The sequence below is a fragment of the Montipora capricornis genome, chromosome 6 (assembly GCF_036669925.1).
Source record: "Montipora capricornis isolate CH-2021 chromosome 6, ASM3666992v2, whole genome shotgun sequence".
NCBI classification, from domain to species: domain Eukaryota; kingdom Metazoa; phylum Cnidaria; class Anthozoa; order Scleractinia; family Acroporidae; genus Montipora; species Montipora capricornis.
Window position 1 is genome coordinate 10,547,289 of NC_090888.1, and position 15,000 is coordinate 10,562,288.

The window sequence follows — 15,000 nt, forward strand, 5'->3', positions numbered from 1 at the left end:
CGAATTTAATTCCTATTAACGTCGCATTTGTCACGCCAATATTAAAGCTCCGATTTAGACGACGAATTAAATATTAGTGAGCAAGTGAACCTTGACGGCCATTTTTTTTCCGCGGAAAAAAACTTGGCGCGCTTCAGGAATGGGATTATTTTTTCCATGATTAGTTGGGAAAGATTGAAAAGGCAACAACTTCTTCATCGAATAATATTGTTAGCTGTGATCAGGAAACGATTATTGTTGCGAGTCTCGATTTTTCTTTGTTTCTTGCTGCATTCTTGTACTTAGAATACGTATATTGAAAGGCACGTCATCAAGTCACGCCATCCTCAGTTTTTCACCACTTGAATTACACGTTACGCAACAGACATTAAGTTACATTAATTTTTGCGTTCGAGGTACGAGAACGCAACTCCTAAATAGTGTTGGGTTTTCTGTGCATTATTGGGTGTCGTCTGCAATTAATAAGAGGCTTTTTTGAGATTGCATTTGTGTCGACAAACATTTGCCTCGCTCTGAGGTGCTGGCTTACGTTCTGCCTCACTTCGACGTGCTAACCCACGTTGGTGATTCGTGTTTCCTCGGCGTTTATCTTTCAAACGTTTGTTGGGAGGTCTGATATTTTGTTTTCGTAAAGTTTTCATCTTTTAAAAGTTTTAAAGTTTGCTGAATCTTCATAAAGCGTACATATCAGTTTAATTCTCATGCTTAACACCGGAATTTTTATTTATTGTGCAAAATAAGTTTCTGTATTCATTAGCAATCATCTTTTCAAATTTCAGAGAAATGGATCGGTCCAGGAATGTTTTACGAATTTTTTTCAATGGTCTCTCAAGAGGTCAAGTTGATGTTATGCATAATAAGGCAAGTTTGGGCAATCAAGATTACCTGTGTGACGCGTCAAAATGTCCCCGAATCGTCAAGTCCTACTACATGTACAGAAGACAAGAACATCATTCTAAAAGCTTATTATACGCAAAAAAGTAGGTTCTGGAGGTAATTTTGAGAGTGGAAATCAAGTTTACGGCCGACGGTAAATACAAGCACATTGTTGAGGCCGCAAGGAATATTTAACATGTCATAAAACCTTTATTTACACACGATAAGATTTAATGCTTACAAAGCTTGTGGGGTCGTTACGTTTACACAACAGAAAGACGCTAACCTCATTTTGACATGAAAATCCTTTACTATTGCCATAAAAATTATCCAGATATCTAAAATTCCCTGGATTTTATTCCCGTCGGTGCGGGCCATTTCTGTCTCGCTCGATGGCGATTTTCGGAATATCACAGTATGATGTCATTTCAACAATCCATTGCTTATTTCAACCGATTCCAATAAAAACAGGCCAGTGATTGTCTAATTTCATAAACATCCGACGTGCAAAATTTCTAAGGAAATTTCTAAGGTAACGCATTTTCTCAACAATCTTACCCTGAACGGCTTTAGTTGGAGGGGTGTGTGGGAAATGGGCTATTAAAGGAATTTCAGTTTAATTCATTTTGTCAGCAAGTCAATAATTGGATGCTTTTAAAAATAACCGACAAAATTATCCGAAGAAATTGTTTTTGAACAAAAAAAGGACCCGGATTTTAAAGCGCTGATTGGTCTTCGACCAACCGAGCCCTGTCGAACATCTATTACACCAGTAAGGGCCTGTTTACACGGAGATAGGGTGACCCTTCTAGAAGGGGCACCCTCTTGCCAATTGTATTTTCCGGTTTGGTTTACATGAGAGGTAGGGTCACTCTAGGGGTAGGGTCACCCTATCTGCTTGGTAGGGTAAACCCCATATCATTAGCCTTCGAAACCTTTTCTCTGTACGCAACCCTTACGTTCAAATACGCAAAAAACATTTACCTATCGCACGAACCATCTATCCTTCCCCCTCAGCTGCTACCAGTACGCCTACAAACATATCGAACTCACTCTCCTAAGCTCCGGTTATTCCTAGTTATTTATCATTGAATTCGATGCGTCTGAAATCAGACATTGTACCGTCTGGGCCTGGGCAAGACGCAAACAATGACTCGAATAATTTAAATAAGGCAGACGGTATCATACGTCACTATGAAGATCAATTTAATGCAAGGAATTAAAATTCGTTTAGATTTTTTTCGCCTGAAATTCGACGTATAAACTAGACCTAAGGAATTGAATCCAGAAAAAGGCCCAAGTAAGGCGTTCGTTCATATGGAGCTGAAGGAAATACCTAAACCGGCGTATTTAAATACTCGCAAAAGAGTCCTTTTTGTGTACGGTTTTCGAATAAATCCGACCTCCCTTCCGTACCTGCTCTCATCCAGTCAAGGGGCGGATCTAGGGGCGAGAATAGGGTGGCTAGCGACCCCTCATTTTGGCTATTTATCTGCTTTTTATTGTATTTTTATTTTTGCTGGAACAGATATTGTTTACCTGACGTGAACATTTTTATTAATGCAAAACATAAACAGTCAAAATGGCAGTCCGAACTATCTGGGCTTTTGTCAGGGTATATACTTCGATTCTCTCAATTCACCCCCCTCAAAATACTACTTTAAATCGTAGCCCTGAATGACCGTAGCTTTTGACTCAGAAACCCTGGTATGCCAGATTTTCTGTTCTCTAACGATGCATGTTCTTATGATCCGTCTCTAAGTATGCCGGAGGCGCTAGATTCGCGTAACCCCGGCCCAAGAAGGGCGCGTGATCAAGTGGTTAGTATGATACAATAGTTGAACTTGTCGATCTTAAAACAAACAAACAGACAAATTGGATAAGAACCACACGTTATTTGCAAGTCTGTTTTTACTGTGTTCTAGTCTTTTGCAAGTGGCAGTACCGTCCTCTGTTATCGACTTAATTACAATATTACGTGAAATCCTTGAAATTCGTAGAAGTTAAGCCTGTTTGGTTTTTACTGTCATGAAGAGCAGAACTAATACTTGAAAACCTCTGATAATTCAAATCCCATTGGCACCAAAGACTCTTTATCTCCCATTCCCCGTAACAAAATCCCAGTTCCCAGTGATCAAATCTCATTTTCCCACCGAAAAATCAGGTCAATCCCAGCTCCCATTCTAACACTTCATGACCCTCTCGTTTACTTATCACGTAACCAAAGGAAAAAGGAGATTGTGTGACGACCCGGAAAAGATCACCCTTCCAATAAAAAAAAGCGTTGCTCTACCAATTTGCACGACCTTCGGCCTAGAAATTTTTGTGGGTCTAATGAAGAGGGTCGGAGAAGACACCGAGGATACTGGTGAGCTTACTTATGTTGATGAATTCAGTAATGATGTCAGGTGCATTGATTTATTTCAACTAATACAAGTCAACATTTCCGTCAAAGTATTACTCTTTTCCGGTTTTCATTTTCTAAGAAACGCTTGAAATCTTCCAGGAAGGTTCAATCATTTCTAAGAAAAACCTCAAACTATATTTCTGTCTATTTTGAAACCTTTGAAAAATTCAATTTTTGACTTGTGCTTAAGGACGGGGCCTACTATTGTTAATGCGCATACGTTCTGCGCATCTCGAGACACTCGGATTTCCTATCGGCGGTGCTTATTTATTCAGGAATATTTTTGCGCGCTTCAAAACTATGCGGAAAAAGCAGAACTTAGCAAGTGCTCTTGGTGTCCAAAAAGAAAATTGGGGGTAACCGTGCATTTTTCAGAGATAATTAAGCTTCAATTTGGAAAAAAACGTCATACGTTGCTTTGTATTTTGAAGCTTTTTACAAATATTGTTGATTAATTTACAGTTAATCGACGTTTCGATGTATCAAACATCATTCTCAAGATTGAGGTCGTTTATGCTAATGTAAAAGTTGTTAAGAGAGAGTTGAAGATTTTGAATATCTAATATACCCACTCCACAGTGCTTGATGTTACCGGTATGTAAATATTTTAGTTAAGCATCAGTGAATAACTTCTCGCGGATCGAGTCTGACTGTACGTTGAGTGATGGTTTTAGTTCTTTTATGATTAACATTTCGTAGAACAGACAGTCCAGTTTACTCCGGCACTTTTTTAGGACGGTGAAATTTTCTGCAATGGCTCGTCGTTGGACTCCGTGTTGTGGTTTCATGTTCTTACCAATTGAAGATCTTGAGTTGGTGTGTTCGTTGATGCGTTGAAAGAGGTGTCCATTAGTAAAACCGACATAGTCCATTTCACATACCGGTAGACCACATTTAAGTGATAAACAACGCATTGTTCGTTAATGATCTTCGGTTTTGGTTCACGGGTTTCGATGATTTCACCTATTTTCTTGCTCGTGAAGATAGGTTTTATGGAGACACCGATTTTCGAACTAAGGTCTTGTAGCTGTCTCCTTGTGCTGTCTGCAGCGCTCTGGCTATAAATGAAAGGGATTGAAAACAACCGTAGGAGTGGAGTCATTGTTCCTGTCTGCATCACTCTGTACATAGTCCGTAACAACATTAGTAATAAAATGGTTTACAGTGGTTTCGATCAATTGTGATGGTAAAGGAGGTTTGAGAATGTTAGCTTTAAGCCTCGCATTCGTTGATGAAATGTTTCCAGTTAGACGATAGTCTGTAGGCTCTGTTTAGCATAGTTTTAAGGAGGCCCTTTTTGTAGTCTTGATCAACATGGCTATGAAAGTGTAGTAGAAGACCAGTGTTAGTTGGTTTCTTATACACCCTTTTAATAAGTCTAATATATCCGGTTTTCCGCTAATGACGTGCTTTCAAATTTTGTTCAGAAATGTACAAAGGCTTAAAAGCCTTTGTACATTTCTAAGCCTTTGTACATTTTTGAATAAAATTTGAAAGCACGAGTTCGACGTCATTAGCGGAAAACGGCATATATTAGACTTATTAAAAGGGTGTATAAACGCTGATTTCTAGTTTAGTTCCGTTTCTTATAATATTCATGCCAAGAAAAGGTAGTGTGCTGTGAGCGGCCAATTTCATAGTGAACTTTAGCGCAGGCTGTTTTGAGTTAGGGACATCAAGAAAAGCATGGGCTTCTGCGGTGTTAGGCATGATCGCGAAGGTGTCATCGACGTAGCGCTTGTAGAAGGTTGGGATTGTGCCTTCTTCCTGAAGTTGTTCTTCCAGTGAACACATCATTCTCAATCTTGAGAATGATGTTTGATACATCGAAACGTCGATTAACCGTGATTTTAATTTTTCTTGTAAAATGCTCCAGCAAGCAACTCCTAAAACGATCTGTTGATTAATTCTCTTCGAAAAATGCGTGGTTACCCCCAATTTTCTTTTTGGATTACAATAACACTTGTTAAGATCTGCCTTTGCCGCACATTCAGTAAACCGCGCAAAAATACCTCTGAATTAGTAGGCACCGTCCTTAATAGAACAACTGTGCAAGCAAGAACCTACGGGAACAAAATACAAGCACCGGATATCCTGTTGAAGGATCTACCAGCAACAAGAGTCCATTACCCCCACGAGTAAAAATCTGGTATCCTGCAGGTTTGTCCCCATCAGGGTCAGAAAAGTGTCTATTTTTAAACCAAGTTTTGCAGAAAAATAAACAGTAGACCAAATCGGCTATCTCAATGTTGTACCGAATTCAAATCTCCGGGGATTAAGATTCTTTGTGCATTGTACTTGCATTATAATGTCACATTCACATTTAAATGATATAGAAATACCTGGAGTAAAACGTTTTATTCATAAAGGGTTTGAAGAGGGTACAACATTGAGTTAGCCGATTTTGATCTAATGTTTAGTTTCCCGCGTAAGTTGGTTTAAAAATAGACACTTTTCTGACGCTGAATTTGGGTAAATCTTGCTCTTGGGCGATAGACTTTTGCCAGCAATATGAATATTTCTAATAAACAAAAAACTGATAGAACGATGAATGAATGCGTTATATCAAGAGTGAATTAGATTCACTCTTACTTACATAGAACCAATTTTTCGAAAGACTGCCTTTCTTCATCAGGGTTTTACAAGCAATGACTAAGGTTTACAGAGATTTTACAGTATGAACAGTATGCGTTAGTAAAGCTTATTCGTGTTCTCACGTTTCGACTAGAACCAACATGCAATGGAGGCTTAGTTCCTTGTGCATGAGCCTCTATTTTATGTTTGTTCCAGTGTCAAGTGCGGATAGGAAAATGGTTTTATTCGATGCACAAGTTTTCTTGCGCTCAATATCAGGGCGTTGCGGTCTGTGGGGCTGCAGATGGCGGTTATATTAAGAAACACTGGTCTTACTATCGTTTCTCGTTAATACTCAAGGTCTAAAAAGACTTTTCAATAGAATTCAGGTAATTCAGATTTAAAATGGCGACAGATATCAGCGCATAGTTCCAGGAATGCCTTGCAAAGGTTGGAAACTTACCAAAACTTTGATTTGCCAGACCCTGCACTATCCTTTTACTTCAAGATAGGTTAAGTAAATATCTGCTATTTTAAGTTCTTAAGAAAGTTAACGAAAAATGCTTCAAATGAGTGAATGAGTCGAGTGCTTTATTTTATGCAGCACATTCCTTATATCGCCTCAGAGGTCTGTAAGGGTCCGCAAATGATCCCACAACCGCAAATGATCCCGGAACGCAAATGATCCCCATTTTGGACTGAAATGATCCCAAAGAAAAAAAGGTAAGGAATGGCATGGAGGATGGAATGGTCTGGATAAAGAATCAATGTGTGGAGCGCTTATTTTTATTAAAATCACTTTAAATCATTGCTCACAACAGGTTTCTACCTCATTACAGTTTTCTAGAAAGACTGAAATTGTTTCTTACTATGCTGTTATAAATCAAATTTGCCACGTTTAATTATCGTATACAATCATGTCAATTGGAAAGCGCCCTTAGGGCGAACTGACCGGCCAGACTGGGCATTTGGGAGGACTAACTCTACATCGCTTGCAAGTTAACACGTTTTGAGGATGATATATACTCCTCCAGAAGAATGCGAAGGTTTATCTCGTAAGTGTTCCTTCAAATTGTTGCATTTTCTTTGCAAACTGACGGGCCTGGCCGGCCATTTCTGGCAAAAGGAAAGCGCCCTTAACGTGGACGCGATTCTAAAGTGATTGGCACCAGGGACCCGTTTCTCGAGCCCCGCGTGTGTTCCCAGAGTTGTTTGAGAAACAATCCCCTAGTTACCCCTGGTTTGGAATTGCGTCCAAGTTAGTTTTTGATCATTGTTCTGCCGATAATTACATGTGTCAATTTTATAACAGCGTGGTAAGAAACAAAATTCAGTCTTTCTGAAAAACTATAATGAGGCAGAAACCTGTTGTGAGCCATGATTTGAAGCGATTTTCTTAAAAAGAGGCGCTCTTCACTTTAATTCTCTATCCAGGCCATTCCATCCTCCATGCCATTCCTTACTTTTTTTTTTGGGATCATTTGCTGTCCAAAATGGAGATCATTTGCGGTCCTGGTATCATTTGCAGTACAGTTTGGAGATCATTTGCGGTTCTGGGATCATTTGCGGACCCGTACAGGTCAGTATTCCGGGCAAGTGCTGAGCGACCGCGTTTTTTCCCGCCGTTTTTTGTCGCTTGTGTTTGATCTTTCAGCAAATTGAAAGACGCTTAAATTTTTACAAATGTGCTGAGCAAAAGTTGCTTGTCATCATTTACCTTGCTTGCCTTTGTTTGTGGAAACCACCCAAGTAAGAACTGTTTTCGAGAGCGTTCTATACAATTCATTCAATGCCTGGCACTTAAACTCTATTTTTGACTTCAAATCGTGGTATATTTAACAACTATTCACCGACGTTGAGGTGGCTATTGGTAGATCCTTGATATCCACCACTAGCCACCGACACTGAGGTGAAAAAATTACAATATTTTCTGGGGCAAATCTCGGGCGTGTTTCTAGGAGGTGAATAGCGAAGGATATTGGGAGTTTGAGTAGTCAGTCAGAGCGCGCCTTCAACGCTATCCACTATTTTAGTATATGCTAAAATATTGTTATCTCTTACCTCTTTTCAAAAACGTACTGAAGAATCTTGCGAGCCAACCACGTCTTTTCCTGGGGTGAGAAACTCTTCTCGAATGTTCGTGAGGCAGTCACACTTTTTATTATATCTCTCAGATAGTACGCGTGCTGTAATTGGCTAAATTAGCGGGCCGTATTCTACAGTACGGCCAGCTGTACAGCCCGCTAAATTTAAAATTTCGACAAAACATCATCTAGCGAGTTTTTCATGTCATTTCTGTTGCATAAACTTGTACTGAAAACTGTTTGAATCTTGCAAGCAACTATTTCAAACATTCTTTGTGGCAGTTAAACCTTCCGCTTCACTTTGACTAGTTTCCTTGCCCGCGCGCCGGTTAACCTCAGAGATATAATAAATCATAGTTGTCATTGCGCCGTCTGGCTGCATAAATTTGGCTCCTCAGTTTCTCGTTTTTTTCTACTCTTGTGGTGAAGCCCTTTTGTTCTAAGTTTGCGAACACGCTGCTTTCCCTCAGATTCTGGTGGAAAAATCCGACACAACTTATCAAACCTTTGCGGCATTCTGAGTGGACCGCTTACAAACTTGCTGGAATCTTAAAACCAACCAGAGGAATACGCGGCGGGATCCAACGCAAATTACAGGCGGATCACAGAGTTAATCGTATTCCTACAGTTATCTCAAGACGAAATCAGTTCGATATTGGCTGTCTAAGGGCTAAGGGAAAGCATGATTCAGTAAATCATGGGAACTTATTGAATATTCAAAATCACACCTCTTCGACCCATCAAGATCCGAAGTCAATAGCGTGACCACAAGCTCCCTTGGGAGGCCTCACTTTGTTCCGTCGATCTTTTTGTCTAACACAATGTCCTTGACGCCTAAAATTGATGAAATCGCTCACACTTTAAACAACGTTGATGCTGATATCGCCCTTTTTACGGAAACCTGGCTGAGTGGCTGTGTGCCTGATTCCCCGATTAACATCAAAGGCTACCAGCTTTTTAGGCGCGACCGTGTCGGCTGGCAACATGGAGGTGTGTGTATGTACGTTAAAGATTCTACCCAGTGCAAGGTTCTATCTGATCTTCATCATGAGGATCATGAAGCTCTCTGGGCCGACCTTAGGCCCATCCGATTACCGCGCGGATTCTCCAACATCATCGTGGGCGTGGTGTATCAACCCCCTGACGCCAACGACTCCGCTATGAGGGACTATTTGGTGACATCCTTAATGTCTCTTGAGGCAAATTTTTCTAACTGTGTCATTATTTTGGCTGGTGACTTTAACAGGTCGCTCCTTCCTATGGTCCAATCTGCTGTTAAGGCCTTTCACCTCAAGCCTACTGTCTCATTTCCTACTAGAGGTAATAATACTCTTGTATCGCCAACAATCCGTGATTAGAATTTGTTAGGTGACGTCATAGACATGATTACGCAACTTAAGTCACTTGCTAGTAAGAGGAATTGAGAGAAACTGTGAGATACCACTGGGTAAATATCTTTGCTTGATTATAAGGGATAACTGTTTTTCATATCACTAACGCGATTTGCTGTAATTTAGATTTTGAACACTATTCAACCTCCCTTGTGAAAAGTACAGCGACTGACAGAAAGCTGGTGTAATAAATGGAGTTGTTTAGAACCGTGGTTAGTTAATCCTCGCTAGCAATACATTCAAAATCCAGTGTGGTTAGCTACTAAGCGACGACTGGAACAGAAGATGACCGACAAAGCTAAGAATTCACGGCGAATTGCCAAGGGAAACTTCACACGAAAGCGGAACATTTTGATCAAGTCCATAGAGACAAGCCAAGGAATCGAGGTAGTAGAAACCAATTACTCAAAACTTGTTGATGCATGGGAAGAACTGGAAGGGAAGCACTTAGAGTATGTTAACTTCCTGACTGACGAGCATTTAGTGGACGAAGAAGAAATCTGGATGACAGAAGTCGAGGAAAAATATTCCAATGCATTTAATCGTAAAGTGAAATATGTCGAAAATGTCACTACAAGCGAAAAGGCAACGCGCGAGCACGCGGCTCGTCAAGAGGCCATAGACAACGCAAAAGTTAAAAGGAACACTGCGCGCGCTGTTTTCGAAGCTTCTTACGAAAGTATTTCGCACGCGTTGCAGTCAAAAGAAATGCCCAATTTTGCGTTAAAAGACTTACAGAAACAAATAGAAGATCAATTTCAAGATTGCAAAACCTTTAACGCTGAACTGTTAGAATTATTGCCCTTTGATTCAGCCGAATCTGAGATGCAATGGATAGCTAAAATCCAAACCTATTATTACGAAATTGTTGAACAAATTGTAGTTAGATATACTAACGTAAAAGAACAAGAGCAGATAAAACAGGAATCTGACGCGACTTCTTCCTTTCTACACCTGGGAAAGGTAAAAATGCCGCACTTTGATGGAGAACTACGTCATTACCCTCAGTTTAAAAGAGATTTCAACAAACAAGTCATGCCACAAATTCGTGGAAGAGATGCCGCATATGTGCTACGCTCTTGTCTTGGAAAAGAACCCGAAGGCCTGGTAAAGAGCATAGACGACGATGTGCAAGAAATGTGGCGAAGACTGGACGAAAAGTATGGAGATCCAGCCAAAATTGCAGACGTTATCATTGACGGCATACGTAGATTCAGAACACTTAAGGAAGGAGAAGATAAACGTTTCATCGAATTCGTGACTCTTGTAGAAGACGGATACAGAGACCTCACAAGACTCGGTCTAGAAGCGGAAATTACAACAACGAGTTCGGTCAGTATTATAGAGAAAGCTTTATCAACAGACATCAGAAGAAAATGGGCGGAAATGGTTAGTTGTCACGGAAGTCACATCGACAAATCAAAAAAGTTCCCTAGTCTTCTTGAATTTCTGCAAAATCAAAGGAGTGCTATTGAATACGACAGTGCTTCTCTTCGGACGACGACCAACAATCAACATTACAGAGGCACATCGCACTATACAGAAGGCGTCGAGGAAGTAAGCAAAGAACCCAAACCAAAATGTCTGATTCATGAACACGGAAGACATTGGACAGCAGACTGCAGAATTTATTTAGCCAAGCCAATAGAAGAGAAAAAGACGATCATCAAAGATAAACGAGCCTGTTGGTCATGCCTAAAGATCGGTCATCGACAACGTACATGCAAATCAAGGAAAGACTGTGGTGTAGGCGGCTGCACAAGAAAGCACCATCCATCTATACACGAGACGGAAGAAACACCTCAGCAAGTCTCAGCCTCAGCAAACGTATGCCACAATACAAAAATTGACACCTGCCTGTTACAAGTACAAAGAGTTAAAACCAAAAGAGGAGAAGCTAATATAATGTGGGATAACGCCGCATCACTTTGTTTTATCACAAACACTAAAGCAAAGCAAGAGAAACTTAAAGGATCCAAAGTCGAACTTTCAGTCATCAAAGTTGGAGCACAGAGCGAGAAGGTTAAGACCAACAAATACAAGGTACCTCTTATAGATAAGCAAGGTCACGTCATCGAATTCGAAGCTTACGGCATCGAAAGGATCACCTCAGACATTGAAAGTGTTAACATAGACGACATAGTACATCTTTTCAAGAACGTCACAAAGGAAGAAATCGAGCGACCCTCAGGACCTGTGGACATTTTAATCGGTTACGAATATGCAGCCTATCACCCGGAAAGAGAACAAAACATCGGTCATCTTGTGCTCTTAAGGAATCGTTTCGGGCGATGTATTGGAGGAACGCACCCGTTACTTAAAGAATCACATCTGTATCACGATTTCATCAATGCCAGAGTCAACACAGTTGTAGGCAAAATCAATATAGAAGACTTTTACAAAATTGAGAACCTTGGCGTAGAATGCAAACCGAAATGTGGAGGATGTCAATGTGGAAAATGTTCCTTAGGCGCGAAAGACTGCACTATTCAAGAAGAGCGAGAGCTGGAACTAATCGAACGAAATCTAAACTTTAACAAAGAGGAAAATCGCTGGGTCGCTGAGTATCCCTGGATCAAGGATCCTCAGAATCTTCCTGACAACCGGAAGGTCGCTTTCGCGAAACTGATAACGACCGAGAAACGTCTAAGAAGGAACACCGAACACGCAAAAGTGTATGACAACCAGATAAAAGACATGGTAACTAGAGGAGTTGCAAGGAAACTCTCCAAAAAGGAACTAACACTCTACAAAGGACCGGTGCATTATATCGGACATCATGAAGTTCTCAAGCCTGATTCCAAATCTACCCCAGTGCGCATAGTGTTCAATAGCAGCGCCAATTACATGGGTCATATCTTGAATGAGTATTGGGCTAAAGGTCCTGACCTACTCAATAACTTATTGGGAGTCCTTATACGTTTCCGAGAGAATAAAGTAGCCTTCATTGGTGATATTAAAAAGATGTACCACACTGTGAAGATGACAGAGTTAGATCAGCACACCCACCGATTTCTGTGGAGGGATATGGATAGTACAAGAGAACCCGACACATACATAATGCTCAGAGTTTCATTCGGTGACAAGCCGTCAGCTACGATTGCAACCGTTGCTTTGAGAAAAACCGCAGAGATGTCAAGAGAGAAATACCCAGAAGCAGCAGATATAATACAAAGAAATACGTACATGGACGACATAATCGAAAGTACGGACGATCGCAAACAAGCTATTAAACTGACTCAAGATATCGAGAAGGCTATTATTAAAGGAGGATTTGAAGTCAAAGAGTGGATGTTCTCAAGCGATACTGACAGACAAGAAAAAACAAATATACCGATCGAGGAACAAACAGAAAAGATACTTGGAGTTAAATGGAGTCAATCAGAAGATCAACTGTGTTTCGAAGTCAAGGTTAACTTTACTACCAAGCGAATACATACTTCAAGGACTACGAGCGATATCGTCCCCACCCAAGATCCCCAACAGCTCACAAAGCGTATAATCTTGTCACAGATCAACAGCGTGTATGATCCCCTAGGGTTGGCAGGACCATTTACAGTAAGGGCCAAAATTCTTTTACGCCGTTTGTGGGGAACTGAACCGAAACTTGACTGGGACGACCCTATACCCGAGGAAAACCAACAGAATTGGTCTATTTTCTTCAACGATTTGAAAGACATGAATCAAATCAGATTTACGAGATGCCTTAAACCAATGGATGCTATTGGCGACCCCATTCTCGTTGTGTTTAGTGACGCATCCAAAGACGCATACGCTGCATGTGCATATGTACGGTGGCAAAGAAAGAATAACCAATTTGAGAGCAATTTAATACTGTCCAAAAATCGTCTTGCACCAATAAAAAAGATGTCCATTGACCGTATAGAACTGTGTGGAGCGGTACTGAACAAACGTCTAAAAGTGTTCATAGAAAAGGAATGTAGATATCGCTTTGAAAAGATCTACCACATCGTAGACTCTCAGATTGTACATGCCATGATACAGAAAAGCTCATACGGGTTCAACACGTTCGCCGCCACTAGAATAGGTGAAATACAGGAAGGAACAAACCCTGAAAACTGGTATTGGGTAGAGAGTAAATATAACATAGCTGACTGTTTGACAAGAGGCAGGAAGCCCGATGACATTGGACTTGAAAGCACATGGCAAAAGGGTCCCGATTTTCTTAAACAAACAGAAGACAAGTGGCCAATCACTCGTGATTACTTGGAGCCAAAACTATCCGAAGTAATCCGGACTACAATGGTAACGAAGATAGAAGGACCTCATGACACCCTAGCGTTACGAATTGACATCGCCAAATATTCGAGTTACGGCAAACTACTACGTGTCACTGCAAGAATTTTGAAATTTTACAGCAAATTTCCCAAACCGTCATTTAAAAGCGCAACGCAAGAACTGACACCTGAAGATATTAAAAAGTCAGAGATTTTCTGGATCAAAGAGATTCAGCAGAACATGAGAAATGATATTGAAAATGGCAAGTACAACCATTTGTGTCCTATCACACGCAAAGACGGCATCTATGTAGTAAGCAGTCGTACTGCAAAGTTACAAACAAATTACGGTGACAACGAAGTTATATTACTACCATATGATCATCCGTTCTCACATCTCTATGTAGCACAAACTCATGCAAGAGGACATCATGGCATTCTAACTACTGCCAGCAAAGTGCGCACCAAATACTGGATACCCAAACTCCTTAAGTTGGTAAAATCGATTAAGTTCAGATGCGTTATCTGCAAAAAACTTGCTAAGAAAACAAGTCAGCAAGTGATGGGCCAATTACCTGAAGACAGATTGAAGCCAGCACCGCCATGGTACAGTACAGGAATTGATCTTTTTGGTCCCTTTAAAATTCGGGACGAGGTAAAGAAGAGAACGTTCTCTAAAGCTTATGGAGTAATATTTAATTGTCTCGGAACAAGAGCTGTTTATCTGGATCTGGCAGCAGATTATAGTACAGACAAATTTCTGATGGTACTCAGAAGATTTGTGTCCCTAAACGGATATCCATCCAAGCTATTGTCTGACAACGGTACTCAACTAATTGCAGCAAGTAAGGAACTAACCGCTATAACAAAAACATGGGATTGGAAGAAAATTAAGGAATATGGCGTCATGAAAGGATTGCAATGGATCTTCACCCCAGCAGATGCCCCATGGCAAAATGGAGTAACTGAAGCTCTTATAAGATCGGTCAAGCGAGCAATTGAATTCTCGGTTGGTGAAAATGCTTTAACCTTCTCTGAATTGCAAACAGTTTTATTCGAGATTGCCAACTTGCTGAATGAAAGACCAATAGGGCGACACCCAACATCCCCTGAGGACGGAGCATATTTATGCCCAAATGACTTACTGTTAGGCAGAGCCACAAGCAGGATACCAAATGGCCCATTTGATGAAAACGCGAACACCCAAAAACGTTTCACGTTCGTCCAGACAATTGTTCATACATTCTGGAAAAAATGGAACTCGAACTACTTCCCAAGCTTGATATTAAGGCAAAAATGGCACACATCTCACCGAAATTTGAAAATCGGAGACGTAGTTATGATACAAGATTCCAACTTAGTGAGAGGAAACTGGAAGCTTGGAAAAGTGTCAAATGTTTACCCAGGTGCAGATGGGAAAGTGCGAAGAG

At 40.6% G+C, this 15,000-nt stretch overlaps 1 protein-coding gene across 1 annotated transcript in view; it reads left to right on the forward strand.

Moving 5' to 3' along the window:
- The first annotated feature begins 9,617 nt into the window (after positions 1 to 9,617).
- The window catches only part of LOC138053212 (uncharacterized), a 5,520-nt gene continuing 137 nt past the window's right edge, over positions 9,618 to 15,000 (forward strand). Inside the window, exon 1 of the mRNA XM_068899868.1 lies at positions 9,618 to 15,000. This exon is cut by the window's right edge and continues 137 nt beyond it. Coding sequence (XP_068755969.1) covers positions 9,618 to 15,000 — 5,383 coding nt within the window.